General features: G+C 42.2%; 2 protein-coding genes across 3 annotated transcripts; one reads left to right on the top strand and one right to left on the bottom strand.

Moving 5' to 3' along the window:
• The first annotated feature begins 154 nt into the window (after positions 1 to 154).
• Positions 155 to 7,473, top strand: LOC129810849 (E3 ubiquitin-protein ligase MARCHF2). Of its 2 annotated transcripts, XM_055861788.1 has the most exons (6): positions 155 to 498; positions 1,878 to 2,130; positions 2,411 to 2,615; positions 3,504 to 3,713; positions 4,135 to 4,301; positions 4,733 to 7,473. In XM_055861788.1, the coding sequence occupies exons 2-5, from the start codon at positions 1,955 to 1,957 to the stop codon at positions 4,291 to 4,293; spliced, it is 750 nt and encodes a 249-aa protein (XP_055717763.1). In that variant the 5' UTR covers positions 155 to 498; positions 1,878 to 1,954; the 3' UTR covers positions 4,294 to 4,301; positions 4,733 to 7,473. The 2 variants fall into 2 exon arrangements, with proteins under 2 accessions (XP_055717763.1, XP_055717765.1); XM_055861790.1 differs by having other exon boundaries at positions 163 to 498; positions 2,411 to 2,606; positions 4,135 to 7,473.
• A 1,579-nt stretch (positions 7,474 to 9,052) lies between these two features.
• LOC129810850 (ras-related protein Rab-11B-like) lies at positions 9,053 to 12,123 on the bottom strand. The gene is made up of 5 exons (XM_055861791.1): positions 11,896 to 12,123; positions 10,384 to 10,579; positions 10,016 to 10,209; positions 9,835 to 9,915; positions 9,053 to 9,722 (listed from the first exon to the last, which is right to left on the bottom strand). Exons 1-5 carry the CDS (start codon positions 11,933 to 11,935, stop codon positions 9,580 to 9,582), a joined length of 654 nt encoding a protein of 217 aa, XP_055717766.1. The 5' UTR covers positions 11,936 to 12,123; the 3' UTR covers positions 9,053 to 9,579.
• Positions 12,124 to 15,269: the final 3,146 nt, after the last annotated feature.

Genomic DNA, 15,269 nt, shown 5'->3' with positions numbered 1-15,269 from the left:
CTAGGTTGTGCCTTTAGATTTCTAGAAAATGAACTAAGGAATACATTTTCACTTCTCTCACTGATCCCAGATCGCATGGACATATTGTCCTTGTTCGAGAGCATCAAATCCATGATGCATTGTGGGTAAATTGTGACTGACTGGCGGATCTACAAACATTAATGAGTAGCTATTTTTGATGCAAAGTGATTTGTAGATCAGTCAGGCAGCAGCCACTTGCAATGTCGAACAAGCTCATTGACTTCTCCAATCCCAAACCCTAGCATGTGTCTTCTTGGTCAGTTTCGCAAGCGTTCCCGGTAGTCTCGCGATGTTGCGCCTCTGGGTTTAGAAACTCTGTGTTACTGTTGTCTGACAGCTAGACGAGAACTGGCATAGCTAGCTAGATATCTGAATGGAAATAAAGCAATTCTCAACATTGATGATTTCTATAGAGGACTATTTTATACATTGACAACCCCACATATCAGCTGTTAAAATGAAAAAAGAAGGAACGCGGTGAGTATTTTTTTCTACAGTCTCTGTCGGCTGGCTAGCTAGTAACGTTACAGTAGCTAAGTTAGCGGCTAACAAATAGCTACTATAGTTAGCTAAAATAAAGTTAGCTGGCTCACTAGACCGTTTTCCTAGCAGAAGGCATTAGCTTAATAAGTGAACGATACTGTGAACACAATTAAACCATAATCCATTGTCATGTAGCAATCAGTATGGTTGCTATTCTTTACTGCACTAGCTACTTTAGCTAGAGCTAAACACAGCTGGCTGACCAAATTATCCAGCTGTGTCCTTCGGTCGGGGTTTTGTGTCTGTATTTGAGTGTGTGTGTGTGTGTGTGTGTGTTCTCGTCGGGATTCGACACTTCAAGTATGATGTAGCTAGCTAGCGTTCTAACTATGTTTGTTTTGTAGTAACCACATTGATTAATCACCATCAAATGAAGATTATATGTTTTCCTGATATCTAACGTTACAACACATAATGATTGGTAGACTTGATGATACTCTGTCATTTTGGAGAGACCAGGGAATGTCTAGCCACCCCCTGATATTCTGCTATCTGAGGGCTCCGGAGTGCACTGCGTTTCTGTGCTAGAGGCGTCACTACAGACCCTTGTTCGATCTCGGGCTGTATCAGGATCGGGAGTCTCATAGGGTGGCGCACAATTGGCCCAGCGTCGTCCAGGTTAGGGGAGGGTTAGGCCGTCATTGTAAAATAAGAATTTGTTCTTAACTGATTCACCTAGTTAAATAAAGGTTAAATAAAAACATATCTGGATAGATAATGGTGTCTGTATTGTATTTTGAGGGTCAAATAAGAATGCTTTGGCTTTGATCAAAGGTTTTCATTTATATGGTTATTTTTCAAAAGCTATAATTTGGTCATGTCAGTATATTTCCTAGAAGCTGTAAGAGGCTGTAAGATCCCATACAGACAGATATATGAATTCAGTGTCTGAGTAGCCAATTATCTGGGTGAGGATATCTATGAGACAGCTTGGCCGGGGTAGGCCGTCACTCCCTTGTGCCCTGCTGCTCATACAGAGATAGAATTTTAGAAGTAGCTGTGTTGTTTTTTGCCAAATTGTCTCAACTGCACTCTGGATTTTGGGGCAAATATGCCTACAGTTCAGACAAGAAGATCATTATTTTATTTCCTAATATTTACTACAATACAAATTCTCAGTGTTGTGAAAACATTTTAAGAGCCTTTTTTCATGTTGTCATACAGCTCAGTGTAATAATAATGTTGGTCAAAGAAAATGATATTATATTTTAAACCTCACTATTTGTCTCATAATAAGCTCGGTGACGTAACTATTACTAGAAGTGTATTGTATGAAGTGAATGAGGTCCTAACTCCTTCTCATCACTCTCTAGCTGTTGGGCCTAACTGCTCTGAGCTGAGTCTGTTCCTCATCATTCCCTTGACCCCTGACCCCCTGGACGGGGTAACCATGACGACGGGGGAGTGTTGCCACCTCCCTGGCTCTCTGTGTGACTGCACTGGCAACGCTGCCCTGTCCAAAAGCGTGGAGGAGTCGGATAACTGCAGATCACAGTATGTCACCCAGGTCACAGCCAAAGATGGACGGCTGCTCTCCACTGTCATCAAACCTGCGAGCACACAGAGGTACTGGGGCTGAAAACTCACTTTCAGAGCAGAGCATTTATGAGATGTTTAGGGCTTTTATAACAGGCTGTTATAGTAGTAATCCTAGTCATATCTGGAACTCGTGAGAGTGTTTGGGAGTATGTGTCTGGAAAGATGTCTCACAGTTAGCCTCAGAATTTATGAGAATTTGCTTAGCTGTTAAGACTGAAATGTTATGTTAGCCCAAGTAATATTCGGCAGGCTGTAGTAAATAAACCCAGTCTAAGTATCCTGTTCAGGACCTTTCTGTTTCCTCCAGCGATGGGCCAATCTGCCGGATCTGCCACGAGGGGGCCAACGGCGAGGGCCTCCTGTCCCCCTGCGACTGCACAGGGACTCTGGGCACGGTGCACAAGAGCTGCCTGGAGAAGTGGCTCTCCTCCTCCAACACCAGTTACTGTGAGCTGTGCCACACAGAGTTCACAATTGAGCGCAAGCCCAGGTCCCTCACAGAGGTAACAAAGGTCAATGCCTTTAGCTTGTCTGCACTCCTATGCCTGCCCCTCTCTCTCTGTGTGTGTGTGTGTGTGTGTGTGTGTGTGTGTGTGTGTGTGTGTGTGTGTGTGTGTGTGTGTGTGTGTGTGTGTGTGTGTGTGTGTGTGTGTGTGTGTGTGTGTGTGTGTGACTGCTGATTGCTTTTGCCTTTGTCAGCATTCCTCTGCCTGCGGTGTGTGTGTGGTTCTGCTTAAGCTGTGTCAAAACACATGAGCATGATTCACTCTTCTTTGTCTCTTTCTGCTTACATAGATTACTCAATGGAAACGTTGTGCTTGTAGCTGCAATACTTCTGTGTTGATATAGAATTATGGGCCTTGCTCATGGGTCAACAACATGAAGCAATGTTGGCTTAGTTTGACTTAGTTGTGTATTACTCATGCGTATTAAATCCTGAAAATGTCAACGGAAATCTAGTTAGGGAGGGATTAGGGATTTTTTTGTTTGTTATATATTGTAATGGTGGTCCCGGGTCCCGTGGTCCCGTTTAGCTCAGTTGGTAGAGCATGGCACTTGCAGCGCCAGGGTTGTGGGTTCGATTCCCACGGGGGACTAGTATAAAAATGTATGCACTCACTACTACTGTAAGTCGCTCTGGATAAGAGCGTCTGCTAAATGACGTAAATGTAATGTAATGTAATGTATCATCATGTGTTCGTGTAATGACTGATGTATGAACCAGGAAGTTTAGCCATTCATCTACTAATGGGTATCTCAATAAACCAAACCCTGAAGAAGAAGAAGAAGAAGAAGAAGAAGAAGAAGAAAAAGCAGCGCGAGTCCTCCAGTGACCATGTTGGTCCTGTAGTGCATGCTCAGTATACTTTATTTCTTCCTTCTCTCTTCTGTCTTAACAGTGGATGCGGGACCCGGGCCCTCGGAACGAGAAGCGCACGTTGTTCTGTGACATGCTGTGCTTCCTGTTCATCACGCCCCTGGCAGCCATCTCTGGCTGGCTGTGTCTGAGGGGAGCTCAAGACCACCTGCACTTCAACAGCAGACTGGAGGCCGTGGGCCTCATTGCCCTCACCATCGCCCTCTTCACCATTTACGTCCTCTGGACTCTGGTAAGTAGGTCCACATCTAGGACCGGCTAGAATTGACCTTAGATCAGCGTCTCAGCATGCTATATCATGGTTGGGAAGCTAGTAGCTTGTCTTTGACTAATCACACTTTAAATACTTAGTGGGACAACAAGACCGTCCAAGACAGTCCCACTTAAATTAGATGCGTAATGATTTGTTTTTATGAGTCTTTTGTCATGCCTGTTGCTTCTAAAAAGACTTTGCTTTAAAAGACAGAAATGGACTTTGATCGAGTCTGTTTTGTATTTACCAGTTGTATTGTGTTTCAACTCATGAATGTGCTTGGGCAGCAGTTCTCAAACCTTTAGCGTGCCAGTTTGTTTGTTTTTAGCTTTGGAGGAACATCAAAATTCTCTCCTCCTCAACCCCCTTCTCCCCTCCTCAACCCCCTTCTCCCCTGCAGGTATCATTCCGCTACCACTGTCAGCTCTACTCTGAGTGGAGACGAACCAACCAGAAAGTACGCCTGCTCCTTCCAGATGCGAAGGGTGGGCATTCTAGCCAGCATTCCCTGCTCTCCACGAAACTGCTGAAAAAGACAGCTGACGAGACCATAGTATGAGGTCAAAGGTGGGAAAATTGATGTTGGGGTTCTTCTTCGTGTGCTGGAGGTTTGTGGCAAAAAAAACAAGTCTCCAACCAGAGCCCAAGCACTTGTGGATGCAGATTTTTTAAATTTTTCTGTTTAAATCCTTTTTTACCTACGTGTATCATCATCAGCACTTCATTTTATACCTTTCCTTTTTATTAAGTCGTGTTATAGCCTTTACTGGCGTTTTTTATATTGATCAGGTAAAGAAAGCAGTATGTTAGAGGCCATTGAGTACCGTGCAGTAAAGTGTTTTGTGAAGGTTTGGAAATGGGAAGTTGATTGGATGGTACTCCACTGGGCCCTGCAAGAAGACGGCGAAGGATTGGACTGATGCTCAGTGGAGATGGCTGTCGAAGCTTTAAAACCGAACGCTAGCGTTGAAGTGAACATTTACTCTCTTTATTTTCAGTTCTCCTCAACCGTCTATAAAAGTGAGGCATGGATCGTTGATGCTGATCTAAGGCGATTCATCCAGCAGTTGATTCCCTAACCACTGACTGCAGAAGTGAGAAGTTTTGATTCCGGTTCACCAGCCACAGGCTATTCCACTGGGGGATCATATATGCTCATGCCATTTTTATACGCAATTCAGTTGACTCCCTTCAATTTAACTCCCATCTGTTTTCCCCTTGGTGTGAGCAGGAATGTTGTTCATGAAGATGGAGATTGTGCAATAAAACACTGTGGACGCAGGTGCTCTCGCAGTATGTGAGGAGACTGCCCACAACACGCACAGTTTTGCATGCATGCGATGCACTGTTTATTTTTTTATTTCGTGAGGGGGGGGGGGGGGTATTGTTGTTGTTTTTTTTACTTTGGGTGATTGAAAGATCGGTTGGTTGAGCTTCCATTGATTTAGTGTTGCTAGTGTGTATGTTGGTCAAGGTTTCCTCCCTGGGAGTATAGAGGTCTCATACTATCAGCACTTAATAGAAAAAACTGTTTAAATAGAGTGAGCTGATCCCTAGATGCCACTGATGAAGAAAAACCTTTATGGAAATGTGTATCCCACCAACATGAAGTTCAAACTTTTTGTGGTTGAGGGAAAGTAAGGCTTACCTTTCCAGTATCGCATGGTCAAGATCAGACTTACAGGAAATCAATAGTACATTGCTCTCCTATGATGAGATTCCAATGAAAAGCTTTTAATTTTTTATGTTTTTTTGTATTGGTGTGTTTTCTTTTTGTGTAGTCACGTAACAATAGCTAGTAATGACATCCAGAAAGAGCGTAGATTGGTTGGTTGATGTTACTTCAGGTTTTGTAGAAGTTGTATTCACTCCGATATGCAGTCGACCAGACTCTGACGCCTACACTCAGACGTACCTACTGACTGTACCTTGACAGTAGAACCCAGTGTCTGGTTCTAGACTGTTATGAGTTTTGTTGTTATCCATCTACCACAACTTTAAGACATATGAGGTAACCTCTGGATGAGAGAGATGTGCAAAAACAGCAAAGGTCTTTGTGTGGGTTTTGTGCATTTGATTTCTTCCCTGTACACTGTATGGTCCTGTCGGACGTTCCTCTGTCTTAGCGAAGCTTCATTTTGACATATTTGTATATGTATTGTTAATCATAGCGTCCTTGGTTGACCATACAAGTATTGACCCTGAATCTTAAAAGCTGTTAACAGGCCTAAAGAGAGGAGGATTAATGCAAATATCCTCCTCAGTAAGGGAAGCTCACGTTATGGTGCACAGAAGCCAAAAACCTAGGCCTAGGTCACTGTTTTTGATTTTTTTCTATGATAGTCGAATTTGTTTTAACCCCTTCATAGCAATCATGCTCCTATCTATTGCTCATCTGTAGGGGCAGGTTCGACTCTTCCGGTACCTGAGGGTTGATCCCCTGAAGGGCTTTGCGGTGGAACAGCTATGCACTGGAAAGGTTTATTTATGCAGCTGTAAGAACCCTGGTTGTGGGAGTGGCATTCTGAAATCAGATTAAACTTGGGGGGAAAATGGTGATCTACAGTAAACAAAGTAGGTAGTCATCCTCAGCATAGACGGACACTAGTCAGCCCAGTTCAGTTCAGTGTAGTGTCCTGTTGGGAGACCCATTTTGAAAATAGATAGAAATGTTTTTGTTGTTGTAAAGTGGCGATTGTCACTGAAGGAATCCTCATCTGGTGTTAAAGGGTTGATAACGTTGTGCAATAGTAATACTAGAGTTTAGTATGAGGTTATTTTCCTGTGGGTGTGTGGTGGGGTGGAACCGTGTTGAGGATCTTTCAGGGTGGAGAGAGTTCTTATCTGCGTCGTCAGCGATGGGCCACTGCCCGTGTCACATGCTGTCTCTGATTGGTGAGTTCGCCTCCAGCTGACGTGTTGGGAGCTATGGAGACTTTGCAATGTTGGGTGTAGTTACAGCAAGTGTGCAATTTGATCACTTCACAGTGCAATTCTTACCTATAACCTTAACAATACGTAATGAAAGCAGAAGTATAATGTAGAAGTAAGTGCGTATGAAGGATCGTAGCAGTTCGCTCACTCGTGCAGGATGAGAAGGTCATAATAGGATGTTGGATTTTTCTATGCGAGTCTTGAGTTGCCTACAATATGCTCAGAGACATTCAACTCCAGTGTTATAAACGCTAACTCAAACAGTTCCTTCTCTCCAAAGAAGCATTGATTCTTGTGTTTTATACCAGTATATCAAACGGCACTTTCACAAAACTATACTGGAAATGAATACAGTGTGGTTGTTTATATCATCTCCCAATACAGACTTTGAAAGGGATTTAAAAGTGTTACTGATATTGTACAATTTTCCCAGTTTCTGGTGTTCGGATATTGCTCCTCTGATTTCGTTTTTGATTTGAAGATGAAACCAAGGGTCCAGGGCATTGTCATGCTCGTATGTAAAAGGAGCAACATATCAGCTTTGTTGGCTTGTTTTTGTTAATGTTTTAATCTCGTATTCATTTTACCACAGTTTTTAATATATTCATGTGTATCATTTGTAATTTGTTTCAATTATTCATTAAGCACAGGATTTGTATCAATCTTACACTATAGTATTTCAAAACATGTTAATGTTGTGCAATGTATAAAGAAAGCTGTCTTCACCAAGATATGTTGGTGCTTGCAATCAGCCAAGAAAGTGTGCAACGCAAATTTAAAAATGAAGCTACAGAATGGATAAACAGCAATGACTCCTTTGTCTTCTTAATGATGTGGACACTTGCATGTACTACACAGGCCTCTTATTTGATGTTATTTCAGACTTTACGGTTATCTGCATCAGTTAACACATTCAGTCCAAAATGGAATTGTTTGCAAAATGTTGGTTGAACTTTTCCAAAGTTCATGCAAATATTGTGTGTACTATCCTAGGTCACATTACTCTTGATAGGGGTTTTGCACTTTTTGTTCACATAGAAAATGTAGAATTTGTTTGGTATCCAGTGCTCTGGTTCCCAGTCACTCTCAGTTCAACAAGAGGGTAAACATATCAACAAAATGTCCTATGTCATGTGTTAAAGTATGTTGACTTACTGGTTACATTCTCAACTTATACTGAACAGAAATGTAAATTGTTGGTCCCATGTTTCATGAACTGAAATACAAGATCCCTGAAATGTTCCATATGCACAAAAAGCATTTCTCCTTTGCCAAGATAATTGATCTACCTGACTATCAAGAAGCTGATTAAACAGCATAATCATTACACAGGTGCAACTTGTGCTGGGAACAATAAAAGGCCACTCTAAAATGTGCTGTTTTGTCACACAACACAGATGTCTCAAGTTTTGAGGGAGTGTGCAATTGGCATGCTGACTGCAGGAATGTCCACCAGACCTGTTGTCAGAATTTAATGTTAATTTCTCTACCATAAGCCGCCTCAACATAATTTTAGAGAATTTGGCAGTATGTCCAACCGGCCTTACAACCGCAGACCAAGTTCAGCCAAGGATATCCACATCCGGCTTCTTCACCTGCGGGATCGTCTGAGACCAGCCACCCGGACAGATGATGAAACGGGAGTATTTCTGTATGTAATAAATTCCTTTTGTGGGGAAAAACTAATTCTGATTGGCTTGGCTTGGGTCTATGCCCTCCCAGGTCCATCCATGGCTGCTCTCATGCACAGTCATGTGAAAACCATAGATTAGGGCCTAATGAATTTATTTCAATTGACTGATTTCCTTATATGAACTGTAACATAGTAAAATTATTGAAATTGTTGCACGTTGTGTTTATATTTTTGTTTGGTATATAAAACTCATCTCCATCCAAGGCTCTTTTCTAAACCATCCTCCTAAAATAGACCGCCAAAGATGAGAGGGGCATGTCATTCGATAATTCAATTCTGTTTTCCACTACTGGCTTACACAGAGGTCAGCAACTGATGAAATGTTGAATTGAATCCCTGTGAACAGTTAGTTCCTGGATCTCACTCCCATGCAATGCCTGGCAGATAGGCCTATAAGGGGTTTAGAACGGGTCTAATAGTTTTCATATGCTGCTGTAGCATCATGCTTGACACCACTAGGCTAGTTCAAATGGGGTGTGGCGCTGTCCTAGATCAGAGGAACAGGACTGGGCCTGGAGGAAATGTAAACAACCTCCTGTAGACCCCCGCCTCTACAACAGCAAGCCTCCATAAGGACAGACAGACATACAGGACAAGACAGCTCACATACATCTAAAGTTGAGCATTTTGAATTCCAGTACTGTACAGCACACTGATAAGGGTTGCATATGTTAAATGAATGACTTGCGTATTACTTTGTCATTGAGTTTATTGTAAAGTCTTACAGTGATTATTGAAAATAAAACAATGAAAAGGTGAGACAAATACATTTGAATAAATACACAATGAAGGTCATTTCTGGCATGATAACTAACGAAATGCATATACCAATGTAATTATACTGCCTTATTCAAGAGAAACTGTGAGAGGCTATATACACAGCACCATCTAGTGGTCATTGTTCAAATCTCAGAGTCCAAAACACTACAGCACTTCAAATCCAGCTCATCCCATTTCACAGACAACTGTCCTGTTGCTACACTGCAGGAACCTCAATGTTGAATCCATGAATAACTGAACAAGTGACAGGAAGGCTTTTTTACGTTTCACTTCATGACAGAAGAGCATATGTGAGTTCACAAGTAATAAAAAGTAAGTTTTGTATACAGGGAGGGAGGGGAGAGTAGGGCGTCGCCACATATGGTAACAAAGACAGAATGGGCGGTACAGGATAAGACAGTGTGATGGTGGAAGTGGAGGGGGGTTGGGGAAAGGGGGTCACAGGCTTTGGCAGCACGGTAGTTTGTTTTTCTGCCCATCGGTGGTGGGGGGGACACTGATGTCCACTACATTGTTGCCTGGAGACTCGTCATGTGCTGATCTGTCAGCTATCTGCTTCTGTGATACGATTCGGTAGATTTCTGGAGGAAAAAGAAGAGACAGTAACTGAAAATACAATGTGCCAATAATACATACCTTATAGACTAGTTTGTTTCCAGTAATGTGAGGTGTGTCGTGGCTCCCTCTTCTTACCTGCGAGGATGTTCTTGAATGCCTCTTCTACATTAGTGGAGTCCAAAGCTGAGGTCTCAATAAATGATAGCGTATTCTTTTCTGAGGGAGAAAGAGAGAAAAGATTGAGTTGAGACAAACAGTGGTGTCTTCTTTGTTCCCGGAGTGAGCTGTCATCTACTCCAGTGTTTTTGTTGTTTACCTGCGAAGGCGCGAGCCTCGTCTGTGGGCACTGCCCTGAGGTGGCGCAGGTCACTCTTGTTGCCCACCAGCATGATGACGATGTTGTTATCAGCATGATCCCTCAGCTCCTTCAGCCAGCGCTCCACGTTTTCATAGGTTAGATGCTTGGCAATGTCGTACACTAGGAGAGCCCCCACTGCCCCCCGGTAGTACCTGATTGGGACAGAGCGGGGAGGATAGGAGGTCATAGGTTGTGAGACTAAGATAGAGAAAGATTTCAAACAATGGTTTCAGTACTATCAAAATATGCTAGTTCCATAAAGGGTAGGTTACAGCAAGATGAGCATCCTTAACATTATTGAGCAGTGAGCTCCCTCCTCCACTCACGCTGAGGTGATGGCTCTGTAGCGCTCCTGTCCAGCTGTATCCCAGATCTGGGCCTTTATCATCTTGCCGTCCACCTGGATGCTGCGGGTGGCGAATTCCACACCGATGGTGCTTTTGCTCTCCAGGTTGAACTCATTCCTTGTGAAACGGGACAGCAGGTTACTCTTCCCCACACCAGAGTCGCCGATCAGCACCACTGGCAACAAAACACACATTTAGCACTGCAATGACAGGCTGCTGCTGTATGTTCAGTACAGTGGAAAATGTTAGACCACATAACAGATCATATACAGTAAACCAATTACAAGTATGCCGAGTGGATTACTTAGGAAAATGGTCATAATCAAATGGATCTGTGCATGTCTGACTTCTTTGAATGCTTTGGAAAGACAATATGTTCATTGATTGAATACTGCTGTTTGCCAGGCCTTGCCAATATGACGAAAACAACAGAAAAGCATTCTTAACAGAAATAAAGTGGTTAAATGAGTATAAAGTGCTGCTCTGTCTCTTTAGTGGAGGAAAACGTTGTGAACTTTGTCCTTCTGAAGTCATGCTGCAGGAAGCTGAGAACCTGTTCCTACTGGGAAACCTGAGTTGGCACTTTCAGAGGGCCTCTCTTCCTTTCCTGTCTTCTCCAGTGATTCACCCTCTGAATCAGTTGGAAATCCTCTGTTCTCACTCTGTTCCTTTTATCACATTTTCTATTATCGTGTTTTAAGTGTCATTTGTAATGTATCATTTTGAATATTGCTGTATACTACACTAGATTGGTAACAGGTGTGGTGTGCTTCTGTGGGATTGAAACATCTAACAGTAACTCATCAGTAGGGTAATAAATTGGTATCTGTAAGACTTTGACAAATGTGGTTTCTTGTGCCAGGGACTTCCTTCCTGCTCATTATCCCATTCTTATCTGATACAATTAAATGGGCAGTCTATTATCAGGGATGGTCATGTTCAGCTACATCGCATACTGTCAGTCACATTATAATGTAAGCAAACAGTTTATGAACAAATATAACAGTATTTCTATTAGGCATATTCTTTATGGCTATTACCAATAAGTTACATATACAACAAATAAAAAATTACAATGACTTAATGAATCACCCATTTCAGGTTTGACCTTTGGCACTCTTGTGAAAAGAATCCTAGCTATCATTTGTATTTTTAGAAATCTGCATGTTGCTGGCCAGCACCTTTGAGTATGATGATGGTGTTATGAAGGAACGAGCCTAGAGAAAACCTCTGTCGTTAGACAAGTTAGAGCTGTGCATTTGTCAACACAATGCGACAAACTAAGAATTAGCAAGCCACCAGATCAGATGGAGGCTTGCTAAATCTATCTGGACATTCTAAAACAATCTGTTATAATAAAATACATTGTGGGAGCTTCCTCTAACGGTACCTACGTAATTGACAAAATCGGACAAATTCTATTTGTTGTAGCTACCACAAAAAGCAGCTAGCTACAGCTAGATGGGTAGAAATGGATGACAGTTAGTTTACCTTTGAACAAGAAATCGTATTCATCATCTCGGTTACCCATGTCTTTAAAATCGTCTGATTCCAATTTAATTGCGATATATTCCTGGTCTAGCGTTTCAGCTGTTGGTTGTAGTGTTTGCTACGTCCCTTTTTTTCCTGTAACCCAATGCGCGAGACAATGCCTTGGCTGTCACAGTCTCCAACCGACCGCAGGAAGAGGGGATCTTCCTGCCTCTGCAGAAGGGGAGGAGTTCACTGGCGCCAATGTAAATTGTACTACAATAATCATGGCATTCCATTACAGTAGTAATAGGCCATAGCTAGGCTATGTCCGTGATAATATCTACAGTTGGTGGTTAAAGAATGCTGGCTTCTTTTTTCATCTGATGACCACCCCTGTCAAATTATACTTTATCAAGGGTCTACTCAAATCCTCAAGAAGTTCTACAGCTGCACCATTGAGAGCATCTTGACTGGCTGCATCAATACTTGTTATGGCAACTGCACCGGTCTCGATCGCATGGCGCTACAGAGGGTGGTGCGGACAGCCTAGTACATCACTGGGGGCCGAGCTCCATGCCATCCAGGACCTCTATATCAGGCACTGTGAAAGAAAGTCCCAGAAAACTGTTAAAGACTTCAGCCACTCAAGCCATCGACTGTTCTCTCTGCCCCGGAACGGCAAGCTGTACCAGAGCATCACGTCTGACACCCAACAGACGTCTGAACAGCTTCTATCCCAAAGCCATAAGACTGCTAAATAGTTAACAAAATGGCTACAATGACTATCTGCATTGACCCTTCTATGCACACTCACACACTCACTCTATGCACTCACTCACACACACACCCACTCTTGTATAACTAACCTTGTGGGGACACACTATTCCCCTTAACCCTATTTTGTTTATATATTTTTTATTTAACTAGGCAAGTCAGTTAAGAACAAATTCTTATTTACAATGACGGCCTACCAAAAGGCAAAAGGCCTCCTGCGGGGACTGGGGCCTGGGATTTAAAAAAATAAAAACAATATAAATATAGAACAAAACACACATTACAACAAGAGAGACACAACAATACATAAAGAGAGACCTAAGACAACAACATAACAAGTCAGCAACACATGACAACACAGCATGGTAGGAACACAACATGGTAGCAACACAACATGGTTGCATAACAAAAACATGGTACAAACATTATTGGGCAAAGACAACAGCACAAAGGTCAAGAAGGTAGAGACAACAATACATCATACAAAGCAGCCACAACTGTCAGTAAGAGTGTCCATAATTGAGTCTTTGAATGAAGAGATTGAGATAAAACTGTCCAGTTTGAGTGTTTGTTGCAGCTCGTTCCAGTCGCTAACTGCAGAAAACTGAAAAGAGGAGAGACCCAGGGATGTGTGCGCTTTGGGGACCTTTAATAGAATGTGACTGGCAGAACGGGCGTTGTATGTGGAGAATGAGGCCTGCAGTAGATATCTCAGATAGAGGGGAGTGGGGCCTAAGAGGGTTTTATAAATAAGCATCAACCAGTGGGTCTTGCGACGGGTATTCAGAGATAACCAGTTTACAGAGGAGTGTAGAGTGCAGTGATGTGTCCTATAAGGAGCATTGGTGGCAAATCTGATGGCCGAATGGTAAAGAACATCTAGCCGCTCTAGAGCATCCTGATCTGCCGATCTATAAATTATATCTCCGTAATCTAGCATGGGTAGGATGGTCATCTGAATCAGGGTTAATTTGGCAGCTGGGGTGAAAGAGGAGCGATTATAATAGAGGAAACCAAGTCTAGATTTAACTTTAGCCTGCAGCTTTGATATGTGCTGAGAAAAGGACCGTGCACCGTATAGCCATACTCCCAAGTACTTGTATGTGGTGACTACCTCAAGCGCTAAACCCTCAGAGGTAGTAATCACACCTGTGGGAAGAGGGGCATTCTTCTTACCAAACCACAAGACCTTTGTTTTGGAGGTGTTCAGAACAAGGTTAAGGGTAGAGAAAGCTTGTTGGACACTAAGAAAGCTTTGTTGTAGAGCATTTAACACAAAATCCGGAGAGGGGCCAGCTGAGCATAAGACTATCATCTGCATATAAATGGATGAGAGAGCTTCCTACTGAGCCTGAGCTATGTTGTTGATGTAAATTGAGAAGAGCGTGGGGCCTAGGATTGAGCCTTGGGGTACTCCCTTGGTGACAGGCAGTGGCTGAGACAGCAGATTTTCTGACTTTATACACTGCACTCTTTGAGAGAGGTAGTTAGCAAACCAGGCCAAAGACCCCTCAGAGACACCAAGTACAGTTAAACAGGTCCACTTCATAACACGCACACACAATCATACTGACTCTACACACATGAGTTAGTATATCCAGATGCCTAGTCACCTTACTCCTACACATATCTAACACTCCAACATCCCTGCACATCGGAAATATGTTAAGGAAACTAACTCTGGAACTGACCCTGTATATAGCTTACTTACTTTCTCGTGTTCTTCTTATTTCTATTTCTTGTGTGTTTTTGTTCTACTTGACTTAATTATTATTATTATAGTACTACTGATCAGTTGTAAAGTAATTAAGTAAAAATACTTTCAAGTACTACTTAAGTAGTTTTTTGGGGTATCTGTACTTTACTATTTATATTTTTGACAACTTTTGCTTTTTCTTCACTGTATTCCTAAAGAAAATAATTTACTTTTTATGACCTACATTTTCCCTGACACCCAAAAGTACTTCTTACATTTTGAATGCTTAGCAGGGCAGGAAAATTGTCCAATTCACACACTTATCAAGAGACCATCCCTGGTCATCCCTACTGCCTCCACGAAATGTAAATGCTTCCTTTGTAAGTGATGTCTGAGTGTTGGAGTGTTCCCCTGGCTCTCCGTAAATTAAAAAAAACAAGAAAATGGTCCCGTCTGGTTTGCTTAATTTAAGGAATTTGATGTGATTTCTACTTTTACTTTTGATACTTAAGTAGGTTTTAGCAATTACATTTACTTTTGATACTTAGGTAGATTTAAAACCAAATACTTTAGACTTTTACTCAAGTAGTATTTTACTGGATGACTTTTACTTTTACTCATTTTCTATTAAGGTATCTGTACTTTTACTCAACTATGACAATTGGGTACGTTTTCCACCACTGCTACTGATATTGATTACTGCATTGTTGGGAAAGAGCAAGCAAGAAAGACATTTCACTGTACTTGTGCACGTGACTTCAATCGTCTCAGACATGTGGCACAATATAGGAATTTATGGTTAGATCAGAATCGCTTTCACAATCATTCGCCTGTACAGAGAATTCAGTCCAAACCACAAGTCCAAATCCACATCTCCATCCATGGCTTAGGAAAGGGCTGATTTAGCAAGCTAGCTACTGCA

The sequence above is a fragment of the Salvelinus fontinalis genome, chromosome 14 (assembly GCF_029448725.1).
Source record: "Salvelinus fontinalis isolate EN_2023a chromosome 14, ASM2944872v1, whole genome shotgun sequence".
Taxonomy (NCBI): domain Eukaryota; kingdom Metazoa; phylum Chordata; class Actinopteri; order Salmoniformes; family Salmonidae; genus Salvelinus; species Salvelinus fontinalis.
Note: the sequence above shows the minus strand (reverse complement) of the source record. Positions and strands in the feature narration are given on the sequence as shown.